General features: G+C 63.1%; 2 protein-coding genes across 6 annotated transcripts; one reads left to right on the top strand and one right to left on the bottom strand.

Moving 5' to 3' along the window:
- Positions 1–5,904: 5,904 nt before the first annotated feature.
- Positions 5,905–16,613, top strand: KRAS (KRAS proto-oncogene, GTPase). Of its 2 annotated transcripts, none has more exons than XM_068142861.1 (5): positions 5,905–5,919; positions 7,301–7,423; positions 11,476–11,654; positions 12,068–12,227; positions 13,268–16,613. In XM_068142861.1, exons 2-5 carry the CDS (start codon positions 7,313–7,315, stop codon positions 13,382–13,384), a joined length of 567 nt encoding a protein of 188 aa, XP_067998962.1. In that variant the 5' UTR covers positions 5,905–5,919; positions 7,301–7,312; the 3' UTR covers positions 13,385–16,613. The 2 variants fall into 2 exon arrangements, with proteins under 2 accessions (XP_067998962.1, XP_067998961.1); XM_068142860.1 differs by lacking the exon at positions 5,905–5,919 and adding an exon at positions 6,312–6,416.
- A 944-nt stretch (positions 16,614–17,557) lies between these two features.
- On the bottom strand, positions 17,558–18,942 carry ETFRF1 (electron transfer flavoprotein regulatory factor 1). 4 transcript variants are annotated; one of them, XM_068142864.1, is made up of 3 exons: positions 18,878–18,942; positions 18,001–18,082; positions 17,558–17,897 (listed from the first exon to the last, which is right to left on the bottom strand). In XM_068142864.1, the coding sequence occupies exons 2-3, from the start codon at positions 18,043–18,045 to the stop codon at positions 17,682–17,684; spliced, it is 261 nt and encodes an 86-aa protein (XP_067998965.1). In that variant the 5' UTR covers positions 18,046–18,082; positions 18,878–18,942; the 3' UTR covers positions 17,558–17,681. The 4 variants fall into 4 exon arrangements, with proteins under 4 accessions (XP_067998965.1, XP_067998963.1, XP_067998964.1 ...); XM_068142862.1 differs by having other exon boundaries at positions 18,795–18,899; XM_068142863.1 differs by having other exon boundaries at positions 18,783–18,896.
- Between the last annotated feature and the right edge of the window lie 238 nt (positions 18,943–19,180).

Here is a 19,180-nt window from a genome sequence, read left to right as displayed (position 1 = left end):
CTTGGTGCTGAGGGAGCCTCAGTGGCACTGCCCATGGCACCAACAGAGATGTCAAACGGGACTGGTCCCAGTGCTGAGCCCTGAGGGACTCCACCTGGCCATGGAGCCGCTGGCAGCCGCTCTCTGGGAGTGAATGTCCCACACGGGTGGCTCTGGGGCTGGAGGTGCCTTAGGTGTGACCCAGGCAGTGACCTGCAGAGTTTCCTGGTCTGGGGTGTGAGCAAGTGGCAAGTGACAGGACAAGGAACAATGGACACACACTGGAACCCAGCAGGTTCCACCTCAGCAGGAGGAGAAACTCCTTTGGTGTGAGGCTGCTGGAGCCTGGAGCAGGCTGCCCAGGGAGGCTGTGGAGCCTCCTGCTCTGCAGCCTTCTGAGACCCATCTGGACATGTTCCTGTGTTCCTGCCCTGCTCTGGCAGGGGGTTGGACTCTGATCTTCAGAGGTCCCTTCCAAGCCCTCCCATGCTGTGATTCCAGATCTGTCCCAGGCAGTGTCCTGAAGAGTTCCCTGGCCTGGGGTGAGCCCAGGTGGCATCAAGTCCCTCTACACCAAAGCTGGGTTACTGCTGGTGTCAAGAGGATGCCAGCCCCTGGCCTTGCCTTGAGGCAGAGCTGTGTTTGGAAGGGCCTGCAGAGCACAGAAGGACGATTGTGCAGCAGGAGCAAACAAGAGGGTGTCAGCTGCAGACCAGAAATGGACCTTCGTGTTTGCTCTGCCTGCTCCACACCTTCTCAGCTAGGTCCTGTTCTCCCTGCAGCCACTAATCCAGATCCTGGCAGGGCTGACTCAGCCCTCTGCAATCCTGAGGCTGAACAAAGCTCTGAGAGCCCAGGATTCCATGGCAGTGTTTGTCCCAGTGGGCTTGGCCAGCCTCCCCCTGCTGCCCCAAGCGTGGTGTGGAGCGTGGGGCCGGCTGGTGACCCCCCTGGGCCTTCTTCTGATCCATTAATTACTGTAAGTAATTACTGTGCTGCCTCTGTAGGGCTGAGGTAATCATGCACTGGAGGCAGCTGATGCAGGAGGCTTTACTACCCACACCTTCAGCAGGTGCTGGGTGCTGTGCTCCTGCTGCCACTCCTGCACTTGCAGGGACTTGCCTGAGCTGAAGGGCACAGAGCTTGGAGGGGACCTCTGCAGATCAGCCAGGCCAAGCCCCCTGCCAGAGCAGGGGCACCCAGGGACACAGCCAGGGGGGGTCGAAGGCCTCCACCACCCCTCTGGGCAGCCTGCTCCAGGGCTCTGCCACCCTTCAGAGAGAGAAGTTCCTCCTCCTGTTTAGGTGGAGCCTCTTCTGCCCTGCTTGGGAAACCCAAGCACTGAAGTGACAGCAGTGCCTTCGTTTCAGCCTTGGCAGAGCAGGAGCTGGGGGGGATTATTTACTGCTGAGTGTGAAAAAGGCCTCCTGAGGGCAGCTTTAAAGGATAAATCCAAAATGCCTTCACTTTTCTGTCGGGCTGGAGGCAGCCTGGGTGGGGATTGTGTCGCTCTTCAAGGGAAGGAAGGCAAACAAGGATGGGTGTCAGGGTGGGAGCCAGCCCCTGCTGCTGACAACTCTCTCTTTACCTTTCTGGACTGGAAAACAACCTCCTGTGGGCTGCTCCCTCTTCAGTAATATTGCTAAAAATATCCTCCTGAGCTGAGAGCTCTGGCTGCCAGCACTGCAGCCCTCAGGTGTGCTGGAAGGCAGGCTGCAAAGCCATGGAGAGCAGCTTGAGCACCTCAGCAGGCATTAAGTTGGGGCTCCCTAAGCCAAGCCTCAGATGAGTCCTTGTTTTTTGGGGGTGAAATGTCTGTTCTCTCTCTTCTGCCTCCTGAGTCTTGCAGAGCCTGGCTGGGAAAGCTGGGGCTGGAGACAAATGCTCCTGAAAACGCATCCTGACTCCAGCTGATAAAAGAGAGACCAGCAGAAAACCAACCCAGAGCTGCTTCTGCCATCAAAGCAGCTCAAAGCAAGCCTGGCAGGGTGCTGGGCCAGCAGGTCCAGGGAAGGACAACAGAGCTGGGGAAGGGTCTGGAGGACAGGGCTGGGGAGGAGCAGCTGAGGGCCCTGGGGGTGTTCAGCCTGGAGCAGAGGAGGCTGAGGGAGAGCTCCTTGCTCTCTGCAGCTCCCTGAGAGGAGGCTGCAGCCAGGTGGGGCTTGGGCTCTGCTCCCCAGTAACAGGGGACAGGACAAGAGGAAATGTCCTCAGGCTGCACCAGATGGGACTCTTGGAGAAGAGGAGCAAAGCTGGATGTGTGGTAGCCCTTCTCAGGAGCTTTGGAGCAGCTGCCTGGAGCTGTGCTCCTGCCAGTGTTCCTCATTTCTTCCCCCACCACACTGGCCCCAGGTTGAAGCTGTTGATGTTTCAAGGCCAGGATGGATGAGGCCTTGAGCAACCTGGCCCAGCCCTGCCTGTGGCAGGGGGCTGGAGCTGGATGAGCTGTCAGGACCCTGTGAACCTCTGCCCAGCAGAGCGCTGCTGAGGGCTGTGCTTTACCTGTGCTACCACAGCGAGCTCTGGGAAGTGTGCCTGGTGAAGGCACTGCCCCGTGCCCGAGAGGCAGGGAAGCCAGGGGACAGCATGCTTGGCAGGGCTGGAGGGAGCTGCTGGCTGTGGGAGGTGTAGGAGAGGTCACAGAATTGTTGGCAATGCCCAGACCTCCTCTTCTGTCCCTAAAGCCCCCCCAGGCTTCAGCAGGCAGCTGCAGAGTGTGGGCAGGGTGGGAGCAGGGCAGCTGCAGCAGGGACTGTCAGGAGTCACTGCAGGCTCTCACAAGCTGCTTTCCCACTTTGGGAGGGGACCGAGGCAAGCCACAAAGAAGGCTCTTTGAGGGCAGAACAAGAGTCCACGTGGGCACTGCAGCCACAAGAACTGAATTCAGAGCAGCCTCCCCCAGCAGCAAGGCCTGAGCCCTGCCAGCAAAGCTGGGGGCAGCCTGTGGTGGAGAGGTGGCTGCTGGCAGCTGCAGCTGAAGAGCTCAAAGCAGAGAAAAGCATCCATGGCACTGGTCAGGGAAGGAGGTGGAGGAGAACAGCCTGAGCACCAGCAGGTCCATGCCAGAGCTTCTCCAGGTATCAGCTGCTGGCAGGGATCCCACAGCAGTAGCCAGAGGTGCTGAGGACAGAGATGGACACACCTGAAATGGTTTTTCCCCCTGGCCTCCTCTCCCTTGTCCCCTTCTCCCACTCACTCTTTTCCTTCTCTGTCATCTCTGGTGGTCAGATAATCCCAGAGTGCCAGGTGGGAAGGGACCCCAAGGACCATCTGGTCCAACCCTTGAGAGGAACCCTTCACAAGTCAGTAAGTGCCATCCCCTGTGTATGAAGGAAGGTTGGATGAGCAACCTGGGCTGGTGGGAGGTGTCCCTGCCCATGGCACTGTAAGGTCCCTTCCAACCAACCCATTCTGTGACTCCATGCAGTGAGGAGAGTGAGGAGGTTTACCTGGGCACAAGACATGGCGTCAGTGTGGTTAGCTTCCTTAGCTTCTAACTGAGCTGGTGTGGCAAAGCTAATGCTGGGGGGGGGAAACTTCAGCCCACTACAGTTAGGGATCCTTGTAGCTGCTGTTTTATGTCAAAGAGACTTCACATTCACTGCATCTTTGCTGTGGCAGACTGGGATATTCTTTAGTTCTGAGGGATGCAGGGAGCTGATGCATCTCATGTGGAGCTGGAAGCTGGCTGTGGAGAAGCCAGGCTGGCTTGAAGTATAGGAAGCAGCCCCATGAGTGAGACCAGGATTGACATCCAACATGATGTCTCAGGCTGCACCAGGAGAGGTTTAGGCTGGAGGTTAGGAAGAAGCTCTACACAGAGAGAGTGATTGGCCATTGGAATGGACTGCCTGGGGAGGTGGTGGAGTCACCATCCCTGGAGGTGGTCAGGAGGAGACTTGATGGGGTGCTTGGTGCCATGGGTTAGTTGTTTAGGTGGGTTGGATTGGTTGATGGGTTGGACATGATGATCTCGAAGGTCTCTTCCAACCTGGTCTGTTCTATTCTGTGTCATTTCACCCCAGAGCAGAGCTGCTGCATGTGAGAGCTGGCCCCAGCCTGATGGAGCAAGCTCTCCAAGCCAAGCAAGCAGCAGCTGGGCCTGAGCTGAGGCATCCTGCCCCTTTGGCAAGCACAGCACACTGTGCCTCGTGGGCCAGGTTTCCTCTGCAGGAGCAGGATGCAGAGGTGCTGACTGGGTGTTTCCTCAGCCTATTTCAAGAGCTGAGCAGCACAGGGCTGCTGTCAACAGCAGCCAGCCAAGTGCCCTGCAGAGGGCCTGAGGGACAGATGCTTGGTGTCCCCAGGCCGCCCTCCTGCCCTGCCAGGTCCCTCAGGCTGAGCTCTGCTGGGGAGTGTGTTGGCCACCGAGCCCAGGGCCTTGCAGCCCCGGCTGGCCCGGCAGCATCTCCAGCGGCTGAGTCTCCCGGGCTGGTTCCTACCCCTGGAGCAGCTGAGCCCCAAGCACAGCTTGGGGGAGCTCCCTGGGCTTCTGCCTCCAGTGCCCCAGGGGAGACAGAAGGATGGGAAGCACCGCTGGTACTGGGATGGTTCTTACTCCTTTGAGAAGGTTCCTCCTGGCTGTCCTGAGCTGCTGAGCCGATGGCTCCAGGCTGGACAGGCAGGAGGCTGTTGGGGTGGAAAAAGGGACGTGCTGACAGCATCCTGGGGGGGGAGTTCCTGAAGTAAGAAGCCTGCAGCAAGAGCAGCTGCCTTGGAGGGAAAACATTGCCTTCTCTTTAATGTTTTCCCAGGTGCTTCTGATCATCCTGGGGAGCTGCACAGGTCCTGCCAAGCTCCATAAAAGAGAGCCCTGGCTGGGTCAGGAAGCAGCCAGGTCCTCAGGCACCAGGGCAGCTAACATTTCACACCAGAATGACCAGGTGACAGCACCCAGATCCCTGGGGTGCAGGAGAAGCAGAGGTCATAACGAGTTCCCCACTTCCATTCTCTCCACAGCTCATGGCAGAACCACAGGAGGTTGGGGTTGGAAGGGACCTTGGCAGATCATCCACTCCATGCCTCCCACTCTACGTGGGCATCCTTACAGCAGCTCCTGGAGCAAGCCACAGGACTTTTGTCACCAAAAAGCCTCTTCAGGCACTGGAGGAAAACTCATCAGCTGCTTTGTGAGCCCTGCCTGAGCAGACAGCACTTTGCACCCCACAGCTCAGAGCTGAGCTTGCTTTCCACGGAGTCTCACCACAGGGAGTGGTGCTGAAGAGCACCAAAGGGCTTTGGCGTCTGAGTGAGAATGAATCTCAGGAGCACACTGTGCAAGCACAGCCCCAGAGGGTTGGTGCCTGCAGGGGAGCAAATCTGGCCAGATGAATCCCTTGTGCAAAGCAGCTGACACCACTGGGGCTGCCCTCAGAGGAGGCTTAGCTAGGAGTGAGGTTTGCTGCCCTTGTCTGACACCTGGCAATGTGCTTCAGAAGGCTCTAACTGCTTGGGCTGTAACAGAGGACATTGACCTCGTCACCAGCTGACAGCCTTTCACAGCATGGCAGGGGGTGGAAGGCACCTCTGGAGACCATCCAGCCCAAGCCCCCTGCCAGAGCAGGGTCAGTCCCACAGGGACACAGCCAGGTGGGTTTGGAATGCTCCAGAGAAGGCTCCACAGCCTCCCTGGGCAGCCTGCTGCAGGACTCTGCCTCCCTCATGTTCTCTGGGAGCCTCCTGGGTTCCAGTCCGTGTCCACTGCCCCTGGGCACCACCGGGCAGAGCCTGGCCGCTCCCTGCTGCGGGCTGCACAGGCAGGCGCTCGGTGCTGCTGCCGGCTCCCGAGGCAGCTCGGTCGGGGCAGCTGACCCCGGAGCGGTTTCGTTATGCAATCGCTAAGCCTCTTCCCGTCCGGCAGCGGCGGTGCGGCACAGCCGCCGTGTCCCGGGCTGCGAGCGGCCGGCTGCAGCGGGCAGCACCGCGGCGCTGCCGCCACCGGTAAGGGCTACACCGCCGCTGCTGTGCGGCCGGGCCCCGCTGCAGGCCCGGTCGCCACCGCCCCCGCCCCCACCCGGGGTGCCCGGCGGCCGCTCAGCCTCTCTCTCCCTCCGCCTCCCGCCCTCGGTCCCCGTCGGCGATGAGGCTAAATGGCGAGCAACGGCCGAGCGCACGCTCCCCGGGCAGGCTTTCCACCGGGCTGCGGCACAAAAGCCGCCCCCGGGCCGCCCGCTGCCCGCCGGGGGCTGCCCGGTGCCCGCTGCCCGGTGCCCGCGGGCGGCTGCCGCAGCGGGGAGCGCCGAGCGCATCGCCCGTCCCGTCCCGCCCGGCCCCCGCTCGATGCGCTCGGCGCTCGGCTGGCTCGGCAGCGCCGGCCCCGCCCTCCCCGGCCCCGCCATTTCAGACCGGGACGGGCAGGGACGCGGAGCGGCCGCCGAGGCGGGGCGGGCAAGGGAGGCACCGGCGTGCTCCCGCGGCCCGCTGCAGCGCCGGGGCAGGTACTCGCTGCTCCCTCATCCCCCCTCACCCCGCCGGGGCGCAGGAGCCGCCCCGCTGCGCTCGCTGTTCTTCCCTCCCTCTTTCCTTCCCTTTTCGCTCGGCGGCGGGGCCGGGAGGAGCGGCGCGGCTGGGCTGGGCTGGGCTGGGCTGGGCTCAGGCTCGGCGCGGCTGGGCGGAATCGGGCAGCCCCTTCCCCATCGGGCAGCCCCTTCCCCCTTGCCCCCCGCGGCCCCTTCCCCCTTGCCCCCCGCGGCACGCCGCTGCTGGCCGGGCCGCGCGCGGGCTGCCGGGCGCCGCTCGCGCTCTCCCCGCGGCGCGGGCGGGGGGCGGGTGGGACAGGTGGCCAACGCCCTCCGCGCGCCGGGGCGCGCCCCGCCCGCGCCTGCCCTGCGCCCCCTTCCCCCCCCCCCCAGCACCGCTCAGCCCCGGGGCCGCAGCGCCGCGGCCGAAAGTTTGGCTGAGCCGAGCTGTGCCGAGCCGAGCTGTGCCGAGCCGAGCCGGGGGCAGAGCGGGGCCCGGGGGAGGCTCCGGGCGAGGGCTCCCGCAGCGGCGGCGGGGCCGGCAGGTGAGGCTGGCTCCGAGGCTGTGCGGTCGGAGCCGCTGGCGGGGGCCGGCGCTGCGGGGCTCCCGGCCTCGGGAGCAGCCGGGGGCGGGCGGCGGAGGACCGAGCGTGTGCCGGCCTGGGTCGGGCCGGGCACGGCCGCGGGGCTCTGCCGGGAGCCTCCCGGCGCGGCGCCCACCTGAGGATGCTGCAGGAGCAGCTCTGCCCTGCGGCGCCGGCGGGGCAGCTGCTGCTAGGCGCCGGGGGGGGAGGCGATCCCGCCGGGAACGGCGGCCTCCCGGGCCGGGGCTTTCCGCCTAACGTTGGCTTCTTTGTCCTCAGGCCTGCTGAAAAATGACAGAGTACAAACTGGTGGTGGTTGGAGCTGGAGGCGTAGGCAAGAGCGCCCTGACGATACAGCTCATCCAGAACCACTTTGTGGATGAGTATGACCCCACCATCGAGGTAAGCAACCGCCCTCCGCCTCCCGGGAGGGCTGCTGTGGTTTGCCTGCGGGCAGGTGCTGCAGGGGGCGGTGGGGAAGCCCGAGCTGAGTGCTGCGGGTGGCTGAGCAGCGCAGCTCCTCGCTGAGGGAGCTGCTGCCAGTGAGTGCCCCAGGGCTGCACAGTGCCTCCTCTGCCCAGGCTTCCTCTGCCCAGGCTTCCTGTGCCCAGGCTTCCTGCTGGGTGACAGCTGTGTGATTCCTGCCTGGCTCTGGGTGTCCTGCTCTGCAGGGGGTTGAGCTGGGTCATCTTCATGGTCGCTGCCCTGCTTTGTTGGCCAGGGTGTCTTCAGGGTCTTGGAGAGCAAGGATTTGCTGGGCCAGACCCTTCAAGGCCTTGCAGGCCACCTCTTAAAGGTGGCTTTTTGCTAGCAAGAAGGAAAAGTTGCAGTTCTGAGACTTTCTCAGTGCCTCTTTGGGCCCTGTGTCAGCTGGGGAGAAGCGTCCTGGGGTGTCCTGCTGAGGGAAGCAAGGCTGTGGAGCCTGGCTCTGGTTTCAAGGCAGCACAAATGCTGTGGCTGCTGCAGTGGAGTCTTGCAGATGGAGGTCACCACTGCTCCCAGCCTGAGGCTCTGAGCCTTAAACCTTGTGATGTGTGTTCAGGGGTTTGCTGAGCAGAGGAGCTCTGCCTTGGGAGTGGCAGAGGCAGCCTGCTGGTGCCTGAGCCCTGCTGTGGGCCCCTGGGCTGGGTCACCTCAGGCTGTACCAAGGAGAGGTGGCACCAGGCTTTGCCCAGGGCTTGCTGGTGGCAGCACTGAAGCCCTGCAGCCTGGGGCTCCCGTGGCACAGGGAGGCACTTCCCAGCTGCCTGGAAGGCATCACCTGGGGTCAGACCTAGCCCTTCAGTGGGCTCATGGTCAGGTGGGCATCAGCAAGAGGAGCCAGTGCCTGGGATGGCAGGGAGCTGGCATGCTCTAGGGGCAGGCTGAGTTCCTGTGCCCCAGGAGAGGTGTGCTGGCTTCACCTTGGCTTTGCTCCTGGGGTGAAGCTGCTCTGACCTTTGCCTGCTGCACCACGAGTGCTGTTTGCCATTTATTGCTCCTGTCACTGTCACTTTGTCTGTGCCTCCTCTCTCTCTTGCCTGCCCACATCACCTCATGCATGGTGATGATCTCCCAGGTCCCTTCCAAGCCAAACCCTTCTGTGATTCTCTGCCTGGAGCAGGCTGTGTGAGCAGGCTTCTGGAGAGCAGTGCTTGGCTTGCTCTGGGAAAGCAGCTGCTCAGCTGCTCAGCCAGCAGCCCCCAGCACCCTGCACAGCCAGGGCACAGCTCCTTGAGGGGAGACAGCCAGGTGGGGGCTGCCTTCTGCCTGCCAGGGGGGCTTTGGAGGCTGCTGGGCTCTGTCACACTCATTCAGGGCCCCTGAGCCTGGGGCTGTGTCTGGGTGGTACAGCAAGCACTGGGGAGGAGTTCTGTGCTCAAGCTGGCAGAGCCAGGGCTGTGTGAACAGTGTTGTGGTACACTTTGGGGGCACAGCAGCTGCCCCTTGTTCCATGGAGCAGTGCTGACCCTCTGCCCCTCCTCCCCCTCCTCCCTCTGTGCCTTGGAGGTGCTGAGACCATGAGGAGGGAGGCTGCCCCTTTGTGGGGGGCATCACCCTCTGTGTGCTCACAGGCTGCAGCCACCTTGCAGGGAGGAGAAATCAGCTCTGACAGGAGCTGGGCTGGGCCTGGAGCTGGGCTTAGGTGTCCTGGCCTGGGCAGAAGCCCATGCAGGTGAGGGGCTGCTGGAGCCAGGGCTGTGCTTCCCTGCAGCAGCAGGAGAGGAGGCTGAGGCTGCCCAGCCCAGGGGGCTGCTTGGGCTTTTTTATTGGGGTTTCTTCACTCCCTGCCAAGCACCAAACCTTTGCCACTGGGAGAGGAAACTCAGGCAGCCCCCACCCCAGGGTGGTGTCCAGCTCTGGGGTACCAGCAGGAGAAGGACACAGAGCTGCTGGGGAGAGCCCAGAGGAGGCCACAGAGATGCTCCCAGGGCTGGAGCAGCTCTGCCCTGAGCACAGGCTGAGGGAGCTGGGGCTGTGCAGCCTGCAGAGGAGAAGGCTCCAGGGGCACCTCAGAGCTGCTGCCAGCACCTGAAGGGATCCTGCAGGAAGGCTGCAGAGAGACTTTGGCTGAGGGGGTCTGGAGCCAGGCCCAGGGGGAAGGGTTTGGAGCTGAGGCAGAGCAGGGTCAGAGTGGAGCTGAGGCAGAAGTTGTTCAGCAGGAGGCTGCTGAGCCTCTGGCCCAGGCTGCCCAGGGAGGCTGTGGCTGCCTCCTGCCTGGGGGTGTTGAGGGCCAGGCTGGATGAGGCCCTGAGCAGCTGAGTGTAGCTGAGAGGTGTCCCTGGGCATGGAGGGAGGTTGGAGGAGCTGAGCTCTGAGCTCCCTTCCAGCCTGAGGCACTCTGTGACAGGGAGCAGCTGCTGGGCAGCTGCAGTCAGCTGCACCCAGGAGGCTCTCCCTGGGCTTTGGTGCCTTCCCCTGCAGCAGTCAGGCTGAGCCCTGCTCTGCTTGGAAGCACCTTGCAGCTCCACATGGTGTGGTGTTCCTGGTGTCACCTCCTCCTCACCTGAACCCTGAGCTGGCACTTCTGGGAAAGAAATCCCTCCCAGATAAGCAGAGCCTGCCCCTGAAATCACCCTGCAGCTAAACCTTGCTCTGGGAGGTCAGTACTGGCTGGCCTGCTGCTGCTGAGTGCCAGCCAGGCTGGAGGTAAAGGGGAGGTTAGAGCCTGCTCAGTCTGAGCTGCTGCTGTGCACCAGCAAAGAGCCTCTGGGAGGGCAACAAGTGCAGGGCAGTGGCTGTGTGGTGCCTTCAGAGGAGTGGAAAGCAGGGAAGGGCTCTCAGGTCCCCTTCCCACTGCCCTGGAGTCCCCTGGGGCAGCAGGGCTGTGCCCCCCCTGCAGCTCAGGCAGTGCCAGGGCTTTGCGTGTGCCTCTTGCTGTGAGTGCTGCTCACCCAGGGGGGCCCTGGCACTGCCCCCTGGCACTGCCCCCTGGCCTGGAGCTCACTGCTGTGGGCTCATTCCAGCCACTCAGGTGCTCCTGGCAGTGCTGATGCCATGCTGGTGATGTTCCCACTACAGCTCTGTGCTCCCAGGAGCCCAGCAGCAGCTGTGGCCACTCCTGGCTGTGTGGCACAGATGTGAGGCAGTGACCTGAGAGCTTTGCCTTGGCAGCACCAAAATGGTTTGCTGCAGTGTCTGAGCCACAGCAGGGCTCTCCTGGGCCCCCCAGGATGGGACCTTACAGATGGCCAGTTCTGAGCCCACTTCCAGCCTGCCCCCAGCCCAGGCTGCTCAGGGCCTCAGCCAGCCTGGCCTGGAGCACCCCCAGGCAGGGGCAGCCACAGCCTCCCTGGGCAGCCTGGGCCAGAGCCTCCTCAGCCTCACTGCAGAATTTCTTCCTCCTCTCCACTCTCAGTCTCCCCTCTTGGCAGATCCTTGAGCTCCAAGGAGATCACTTTTGGTCCCTTCCTAGCAGCCATCCTTGGAAGCTGCTGCTGAGGCACCCAGCCCAGCCTGCCTCTGCCCAGCACGCAGCCTGCTGGGCTCCAGGTCCTCCTCAGTGCCCCAGGGCTGGGCAGCTGCCTTGCTCCTGTGCCCTCGGTGTGGTGTGTGTGGCACAGTGCCCTTGAGCACAGCCTGAGAGTGGCAGCCAGAGCTCACTGCCACAACCAGCCAACAGCAGCAAAGCCAGCAGCAGCCCCCAGAGGTGAATCTGAGTGAGCTGCCAGTCACAGCTGGCAAAGCTGAGGAGGTTTGGTTCCTGTTCTGTTGGCAGAGAGAGAGGAGGTGCTGTGGGGTCTGTCTCCTGTGAGCAGAGACAGGGGGAGATGCTCCTGCCCTGTGCAGGGCACTGCCTTGCTCCTCTCTGTGCAGCTGTGCTGTCCTCACTGACAGCCACAGCCTGGCTCTGCAGCCTGGCCCCCCCGGGCCCCCCTCTCCCTGCCCCTTGCCCAGCTCTGCAGTGCAGCTGGTGGGGACCACCCTGGCTGGCTGCTGGCCCTGGGTGCTCCCTGTGTGCTCTCTGTCCCCAGGACTCCTACAGGAAGCAGGTGGTCATCGATGGGGAGACCTGCCTGCTGGACATCCTGGACACAGCAGGCCAGGAGGAGTACAGTGCCATGAGGGACCAGTACATGAGGACAGGAGAAGGCTTCCTCTGTGTCTTTGCCATCAACAACACCAAGTCCTTTGAAGACATTCACCATTACAGGTGTGTGCAGTGCCAGGGCTGTAGAGCCACAGAGTTGTGGGGGCTGGAAAAGCCCCCCAAGACCACCCAGTCCAGCCAGCCCCCCTGGGCCCTGGCCTCCCCCTCCTGGAGCTCCAGGGGTGGGCACTCCCCCCCCCTCCCTGGGCAGCCTGTGCCAGTGCCTGACCAAACCAGTTCTGGACACTCCTTGTAGAGAGCCAGGCCAGTGGTCCTCAACCCCCCCAGCCCAAGCCTGGGCAGCAGCCATGGTGCTTAGCAAGGGAGCTGAGCACTGGAGTGCTGAGCAGAGCTGCAGCTGGGGGGGGGCTGCTGCTGGGGGCTGTGCAGCCTCTGGACAGGGGGAGCCATGCACTTGGGCTGCCTGGCTGCAGGGCTGCTGCTCGGGCTCTGACACCCAGCCTGTCTCTTTGCAGGGAGCAGATCAAGAGGGTGAAGGACTCTGAGGACGTGCCCATGGTGCTCGTAGGCAACAAATGTGACTTGCCTTCCAGAACAGTAGACACAAAACAGGCTCAGGACTTAGCCAGGAGCTACGGCATCCCCTTCATCGAGACCTCAGCAAAGACACGGCAGGTACAGCCCCGCGGCGCCGCCGCCGAGCCCACGGCCCCCTGCCCCTGAGTGCCCCCGGGGGCTGCCTGCCCGCCCCTCAGTGCCCCCGGGGGCTGCCTGCCCGCCCCTGAGTGCCCCCGGGGGCTGCCTGCCCGCCCCTGAGTGCCCCGGCCGCCTGCCGCTGAGCCCCTGGGGGCTGCCTGCCCCTGAGCCCACGGCCCCCCGCCCCTCAGTGCCCCGGGGGCTGCCTGCCCCTCAGTGCCCCGGGGGCTGCCTGCCCCCAAGCCCACGGCAGCCTGCTGCTGAGCCCCTGGGGGTGCCTGCCCCCGAGCCCACAGCCCCCTGACCCTGAGCCCACGGCCCCCCGCCCCTCAGTGCCCCGGGGGCTGCCTGCCCCTCAGCGCCCCAGGGGCTCCCGGGGGCCCCAGCTGGCACACGCTGGTGCAGCGTCTGTCTGTCCCCGCAGCAGGGTGCAGCGTCTGTCTGTCCCTGCAGCAGGGCAGCCGTGGGTGCAGTGTCCCTCTGTCTGTCCCTGCAGCGTCCGTCTGTCCCCGCAGCGGGGTGCAGTGTCTGTCTGTCCCTGTAGTGTCTGTCTGTCCCTGCAGCAGGGCAGCCCTGGCTGCAGTGGGTGCAGCGTCTGTCTGTCCTGGCAGCAGGGCAGCCCTGGCTGCAGTGGGTGCAGCGTCTGTCTGTCCTGGCAGCAGGGCAGCCCTGGCTGCAGTGGGTGCAGCGTCCGTCTGTCCCGCAGGGGGTGGACGACACCTTCTACACGCTGGTGCAGTGTCCGTCTGTCCCTGCAGCGGGTGCAGTGTCCGTCTGTCCCTGCAGCGGGTGCAGTGTCCGTCTGTCCCTGCAGCGGGTGCAGTGTCCGTCTGTCCCTGCAGCAGGGCAGCCCTGGGTGCAGTGTCCGTCTGTCCCTGCAGCAGGGCAGCCCTGGGTGCAGTGTCCGTCTGTCCCTGCAGCGGGTGCAGTGTCCGTCTGTCCCTGCAGCAGGGCAGCCCTGGGTGCAGTGTCCGTCTGTCCCTGCAGCAGGGTGCAGCGTCCCTCTGTCTGTCCCGCAGGGGGTGGACGACGCCTTCTACACGCTGGTGCGGGAGATCCGGAAGCACAAGGAGAAGCTGAGCAAGGATGGGAAGAAGAAGAAGAAGAAGCCGAAGGCCAAGTGTGCAGTGATGTAAATACTGCCCTGCTCCCGGGGCCCTTTTGTACATTACACTAAATTATTAGCACCTGGTTTAGCCTTCTCTCCTCTCTGCCTCCTGCTGCTCCCTGCTTGCCCCCAGTGCTCGTGCCCCGGGGGGCCCTGCTCCCCCCTCAAGTGCCAGTGTTCCCTGCCCCCTTGGCCCTCACCTGCGCTGCCTGTGGGGGGCGCCCCGGGCCTGGGGCCTCTCCTGGGGCTCTTTGGTGCATGCAGTTTCTAACTCCCTGGTGGTTTCCTGGCTGGCTGTGAGCCTGCTCTGTGTGCAGCAGCAAGCCCTGGGCCGGTGCTCCCCGGGCTCTGGGCTCGTCCTGGGGGTGACCTCTGGCTGGGCAGAAGGAGCCTCTGCCCCCCCAGCCCCCCCTGGCCCTGGGCTGCCTGCAATAGAGACCAGAAGCCCTGAGAGTCTTCCTGTAGCTTTTTTTGCTCCTAGTCTTGTAGCATTTCAGATCCACTTGAATGAATGTAAAGAGAGCTTCTCCCCCGGGCAGTGCTGCTGCAGCCTCTCCTGCCTGCTCCCCAAAGGCTCTATTTTTTCTAGTAAAAAGGAAAAAAAACCAATAAAAATCTACCCCCCCCCCCAGCAGTCTGCAGAGGGAGCAGCCCCAGCCCTGGGGGGGTTGAGCTGCTCCTCTCCATGCACTGCCTGAAGACTTCCCTGACCTGCTGAGGCTGCAGAGCCAAGGTACCTCCCTAGCTCCCCTCACCCCCAAACCCCCCAGCAGCTTCCTTCAGCAGCTGCAGGACTTCTCCCTCCCTGTCTCCAGGAGCAGCCTTAAGGGAAGCTGATTCCAGTTGCTAATTAAGTCTCAGCTAGCTCACAGGTGGATCAGGAGGTGAGCAGAATTGGGTCAGAGGGACTCCTGAATGACACAGCAAAGCCAAACCACTGCCAGGCTGCTTCCCCCCAGGGACTCCTTCCACAGCCCTGCCCTGTGCAGAGGAGGAGAGGGGTCTGAGAGCAGAGTGAGGAGAGCTTGGCTGCTTCCTGCAGGTGCTTTGGGAGTCCACTGCTGCTGTGGGGCCTGCAGGGGTGGGCAGCAGAGAGGGAGGCTTCCAGTCAGTGCTGGGGGTGATGCCTGTGCAGTGCTGCTCTGGCTGCACAGCTGAGGTGGTTGGTGAGTGGCATTGCAGTGTCCCTGGCCCTGAGGCCAGGCCAGCACTTCCATGCTGCCTCTGTCACTGAGCTCTCCCCCTGTACCTGGAACCCATGCACAGGCTGGGGAGAAGTTTCCATGGCTTGGGTCCTGCCCCAGGCTGAGCCTGCAGTGAAGGAGGAGCCAGGGCCTGCAGTGCTGCCAGCTCCTGTGGCTCACTGCCTGCCTGGTTGGTTCCTTAGGGCCTGGGTGCCTGCAGGTTCCCTTCACAGCTCCTAAAGGTTCACTTCCTAGCCCTGACTCAGCTGCAGAGTGAAACTGGATCAGTCTCTCATGTCCCCCAGCCCCCAGGAGGCACTGGAGCAGGACAGGTCAGGACCCTGGGAGGTTCCTGAAGGACAGGGCACCTGGGGCTTTGCTGGGGTGTCAGAGGTGCAGCTGCATGAGCAAAGGCTTCTGTGGATCTACAGTGAGTCTCTGGGGGGGAGCTGCAAAGGTGGCAGGGGGGCTGCTGCCTGTTCTCCAGTCCCAGTGGGGCTGAGACAAAGAATCCCTCCCCCACTGCTCCCCCTCCTGCAGCCCCCAGACCCTGTTTCCAGCTTGGGTGTGCAGGACAAGGCAGGAGTTGCTCTGGCAAGGCAGCAGGAGGAGAGCCTCACATTTCATTGTGAGGAGCAGATTCCTGGGGCCACAGAAGGTTTCACAGCCTGCAGGGTTAAACCCTGTTGGAGCCAGGCTGGTGACTTGCAGGCTTTGGGCACTCCTGAGTCTCGCTGGAGCACCTGGCAGGGGTGGCTGTGATCCCAGGGTGAAGGTTGGGGGTGGCTGAGTCACTGCCTGTGGAACTGGGCCTCTTCTAAAGTTCTGGTGTTCACTGCACCCCACACTAGTAGGAGAAGGTTTAGAGCTCTCCAACCTGGTAGGAGAACATCTGAAGCTCTGATGATTGGCTGAAGAGTGGCAGCAGAGGGTCTGAACCTCTTCCAGTCTGTAGTTAGCCATCAGGGGGTTAGACCTTCTGCCTTCTTTCACTACCAGCTGGTAGGAGAAGGTCTAAAATGGCTGGGGCTAGCTCCAGCCTGCTTGGGGAAGTAGCTGCAGGGCCTCTGGTCCTCCCCTGTGGGTGTCCAGCTCTAAAGCAGCTGCTCTGGCTGCAGCCACCCATCTGAGGCAGCTCAGAATCCACCTGCAGGAGCTCTGCCTCTGGCAGAGGAACAGAGATCCTTACCTGCTGCAGGGGGCAGGGTGGGCTGCAGCCTGCACAAGTCCATCCCACAGAGGGGACTGGGTTGGGAGGGGCCTCAGATCTTCTGCTCCAACCCCCTGCCGTGACCAGAGACATCTTTCACCGGCCCAGGCTGCTCCAGGTCTCATCCAGCCTGGCCTTGAGCACCTCCAGGGAGGGTTTTCCTGTCTCTCCTTGTTGGAAATGCTTGCAGAGACCCCCCTCAGCCACCCCCTGTGCCAGCACCTCCCAGAGCTGTAAGGCAGGTGGGCACCTTGCCCAGCAGTGTGCCCAGAGGTGGCCCTGAACTTCTTGCTAACTTAACCCCCCAGATTTTTGGGGGGCAACCCTGGGCCACAGCCCCTGCTCCTCTGCCCCCCTGGCTGCCCCCCAGGGCCATCAGGCTCTGTCCCAGTCAGTCCTCTCCAGTTTACATGAAGCTCCTCAGCTGGGAAAAGCCTTTCTCCCCTCTTCACTCCACTGTCTTTGCTCTCCCTGGTGGGAACCCTTCTGCTTTTTCCCTCCTCGGTGCCAGCCTCTCCCTGGATGACTTCCTCCTGCCCCCTCTCTACCTGGAATGTATTTTAACTATTTTTGTATGGTCTCAGCTGTGCACATTTTGTACACTGTGCTTCCTCTGCTGGGGCCCAGCTGCAGGGGGCCCCAGGGCTGCCCCTGGGCTGGCTGGGAGCCAGCAGTGTTGGTGACACTCAGACATTCAGTTCATAAAAAAGACAAAAAACCCAAGCCAAAAAAGGACCTCTGTTTGTGTTGCAGTTTTTAATGTTTCTAGGAGTAGGTGCTGTGAGGTGAGCTGGAGTTTGTCCTTTTCTTGTCAAACTGTACTGCTCCTATTTATTGTAATGTAATAAAGACAGTTATGGTGACCTGCTGCCCCAGCTGCCTTCTGCCCCACACCCACCTCAGGGCAGCCCCTGGGAGCTGCAGCTGCTGGGCAGCCACCAGCACCCCAGCAGCCACCAGCACCCCGGCCTGGATCAGCAGTGGGGTGACCAGGAGCAGAGCAGGGAAGGTGCCCCTGGGCTCAGCACCAGTGAAGCCACACCTTGAGCCCTGGGCCCTCACTCCCAGGAGGACACTGAGGGCTGGAGCAGGGCCAGAGAAGGGCAACAGAGCTGGGGAAGGGTCTGGAGAGCAGGGCTGGGGAGGAGCAGCTGAGGGAGCTGGGGGTGTTCAGCCTGGAGCAGAGGAGGGTGAGGGAGACCTCCTTGCTCTCTGCAGCTCCCTGAGAGGAGGCTGCAGCCAGGTGGGGCTCAGGCTCTGCTCCCCAGGAACAAGGGACAGGAGGAAATGGCCTCAAGTTGCACGGGGGGAGGCTCAGGTTGGAGATTAAGAGAAGCTTCTTCCCTGAGAGGGTTCTCAGAGCCTGGCCCAGGCTGCCCAGGGAGGTGCCTGGAGTGCTTCAGAGAGGCAGAGCTGTGGTGCTGGGGGCCATGGCTTAGCCCCAGCCCTGAGTGGTTGGGCTGTGTGATCTTAGAGGTCTTTTCCAACCACTCCATGGTTCTGATTCTCTTGCAGGGAAGAGCTCAAGTTCTGTGTCCCTGCCTCTGCAGGTACCCAACACCAGAAACCAGCAGGAAGTCTCTCCAGAGGCTGAAGTGCTCGAGCCACTGCTGCTCAAATCCAGCCCTTCCCTCACTCCTTGTCCCACACAGGAGGCCACCCTGACTCTGCCTCCTGCACAGCGGGAGGCACCCCCAGGAGGCCGAGAAAAGCCTCTTGCCTGTGCGGTACAGCCCCCAGGGCCTTCAGGCAGCTCCTCGGGGGGAAGCAAGGTCCTGCTTTGGAAGCACTGCCACTGGGCTGCCGAGAGTTTGGAGCTGCTTTTATTGGTGCTCCCTGGCTGTGTTCCGGGGCTCGCCGGCGGCGCCTGGCGGCGGCTAGGGGCGGCTCGTCCGTCCGTCGGTCAGCGGCCGTCGGTCAGCGGCTGTCGGTCAGCGGCCGTCGTCGCTGTAGTAGCGCTGCTTCAGCGCTCGGTATTTCCTCAGGAAGTACAAAGCCTCCAGCTCCTTGATCACAAACTCTCCTCGGGCGATCAGCTGCTTGATTTTCTCGGGGTCTCTCTCGTCTTTGTTTTTAAGGAAGGCTGCTTTCAAGCGGCTCCTGAAGTAGTCAGCTCCTTTGGGGTACTCCCTGCCAAGGTACAGCAGCTTGAAGGAAAGAGAACAGAGATTGTGAACGGGGGCGCTGGGGGTGCAGGACCCGGGGGGGGGCCGGGGGCTGGCTGCATCAGGGAGCCTGCAGCACACTTACATTTTTGTACAGATTCAGCACTTCAGCTCTCAGAGAATTTGCCATTCTGGGAGCTCTGTGTTCTCCTCTTGTTTGTGCTGACCTGAGGAATAAGGTAGCCATGAGCCTTGGGGGGGTGGGTCAGGAACTCGCTGCCTCACCCTGCACGGCTGCTCGCCGGGCTTGGACCTCTCTCAGCCTGCCTGCTCCAACTCCTGCTCTCTTCTGCTTCTACTCTCTGCCTCTCCTGCTTCTGGCTGCGTTCATTCTCCCGCCCCCCATCTCGCCTCATCTCCAACACAGCACCAGAACCCTCCGGAGCCTTTCAGCTGCTCTCATGCTGCTTTATCTGTGCTGAGCTTGGCTTCTTTTTGTCTCTGTCCTTGGCTGATGTCTAGGGGCACGCAGCCCCTTCTCTGGCTAGAGCCTGCCAGCTGTGCCCTGCCAAGGAAACGCAGCGATTACTGTTTGTGTTTTGCAACTGCATGAAGGAACACCCCCCCCAGTCCTTGCGCAGCCCCGTGCGCACCGACAGGCAGCGGCACGCAGCCAGCAACGCCGGCAGCCTCGCCCTTCCGCCCTCTTCCCTTTAACAAACCCTTTTCCGAGCCTTTAGCGCCCAGGCCGGTGCGCAGGGGCCTCAGCGCTCGCACGCACAGCGCTGCAGGGACGACCTGAGCCAGCAGCCGGAGCCAGCAGCCGGAGCCCCGCGCGGCCTCCCCGGGCGCCACTCCCGGCCACCGGCAACCTCGGCGCGGCTCAGGACGGGGCCTGGGGCCGTCGTCTCCTCTTGCTTCACCTACGCGGGGACCTGCCTGTGCGCTCGGTGATGCCTTCTCCGGCCCCGCACCCCCTCCCCGGCCGGGCTCGGGACAACAGGGGAAGGTCAGAGTCTCACCGGCTCCGCTCGGCCGCAACCTGGCTGCAGGCGCTTTACGGCAAGGGGGCGGGGCAGCGAGAGGGAGGACGCCCGCCATTGGTGGCAGGCAGCACGCCGGAGGCGGGGATTGGTTTCCTCGGCAGCGCGGGGAGGGACCGTGGGAGGTTCTGCCCGGCCCCGCCCTCGGGGGCGTACCTGGGCGCGGCTCTGCCCTGCACAAGCCCCGCCCCGGCCCCGCCCCGGCCCCGCGCGAGCTCCGAGCTCCTCTGCCGCTGCCGGGGAAGCGGAGCCGGGGGGGGAGGAGATGCCGGGAGGGGAGGG

This window comes from Melanerpes formicivorus, unplaced genomic scaffold (assembly GCF_026170545.1).
Source record: "Melanerpes formicivorus ecotype bairdi unplaced genomic scaffold, bMelFor1.0.p_v2 SCAF_8, whole genome shotgun sequence".
NCBI lineage: Eukaryota > Metazoa > Chordata > Aves > Piciformes > Picidae > Melanerpes > Melanerpes formicivorus.
This window is presented reverse-complemented; position numbering and strand designations above follow the sequence as displayed.

Coding starts and splice junctions, on each gene's coding strand:
- KRAS (XM_068142861.1), top strand. CDS start 7,313: ATGACAGAGTACAAACTGGTGGTGGTTGGAGCTGGAGGCGTAGGCAAG. Junction 7,424..11,475: donor AGTATGACCCCACCATCGAG/GTAAGCAACCGC, acceptor CTCTGTCCCCAG/GACTCCTACAGGAAGCAGGT. Junction 12,228..13,267: donor CCTCAGCAAAGACACGGCAG/GTACAGCCCCGC, acceptor TCTGTCCCGCAG/GGGGTGGACGACGCCTTCTA.
- ETFRF1 (XM_068142864.1), bottom strand. CDS start 18,045: ATGGCAAATTCTCTGAGAGCTGAAGTGCTGAATCTGTACAAAAAT. Junction 17,898..18,000: donor TGCTGAATCTGTACAAAAAT/GTAAGTGTGCTG, acceptor CTTTCCTTCAAG/CTGCTGTACCTTGGCAGGGA.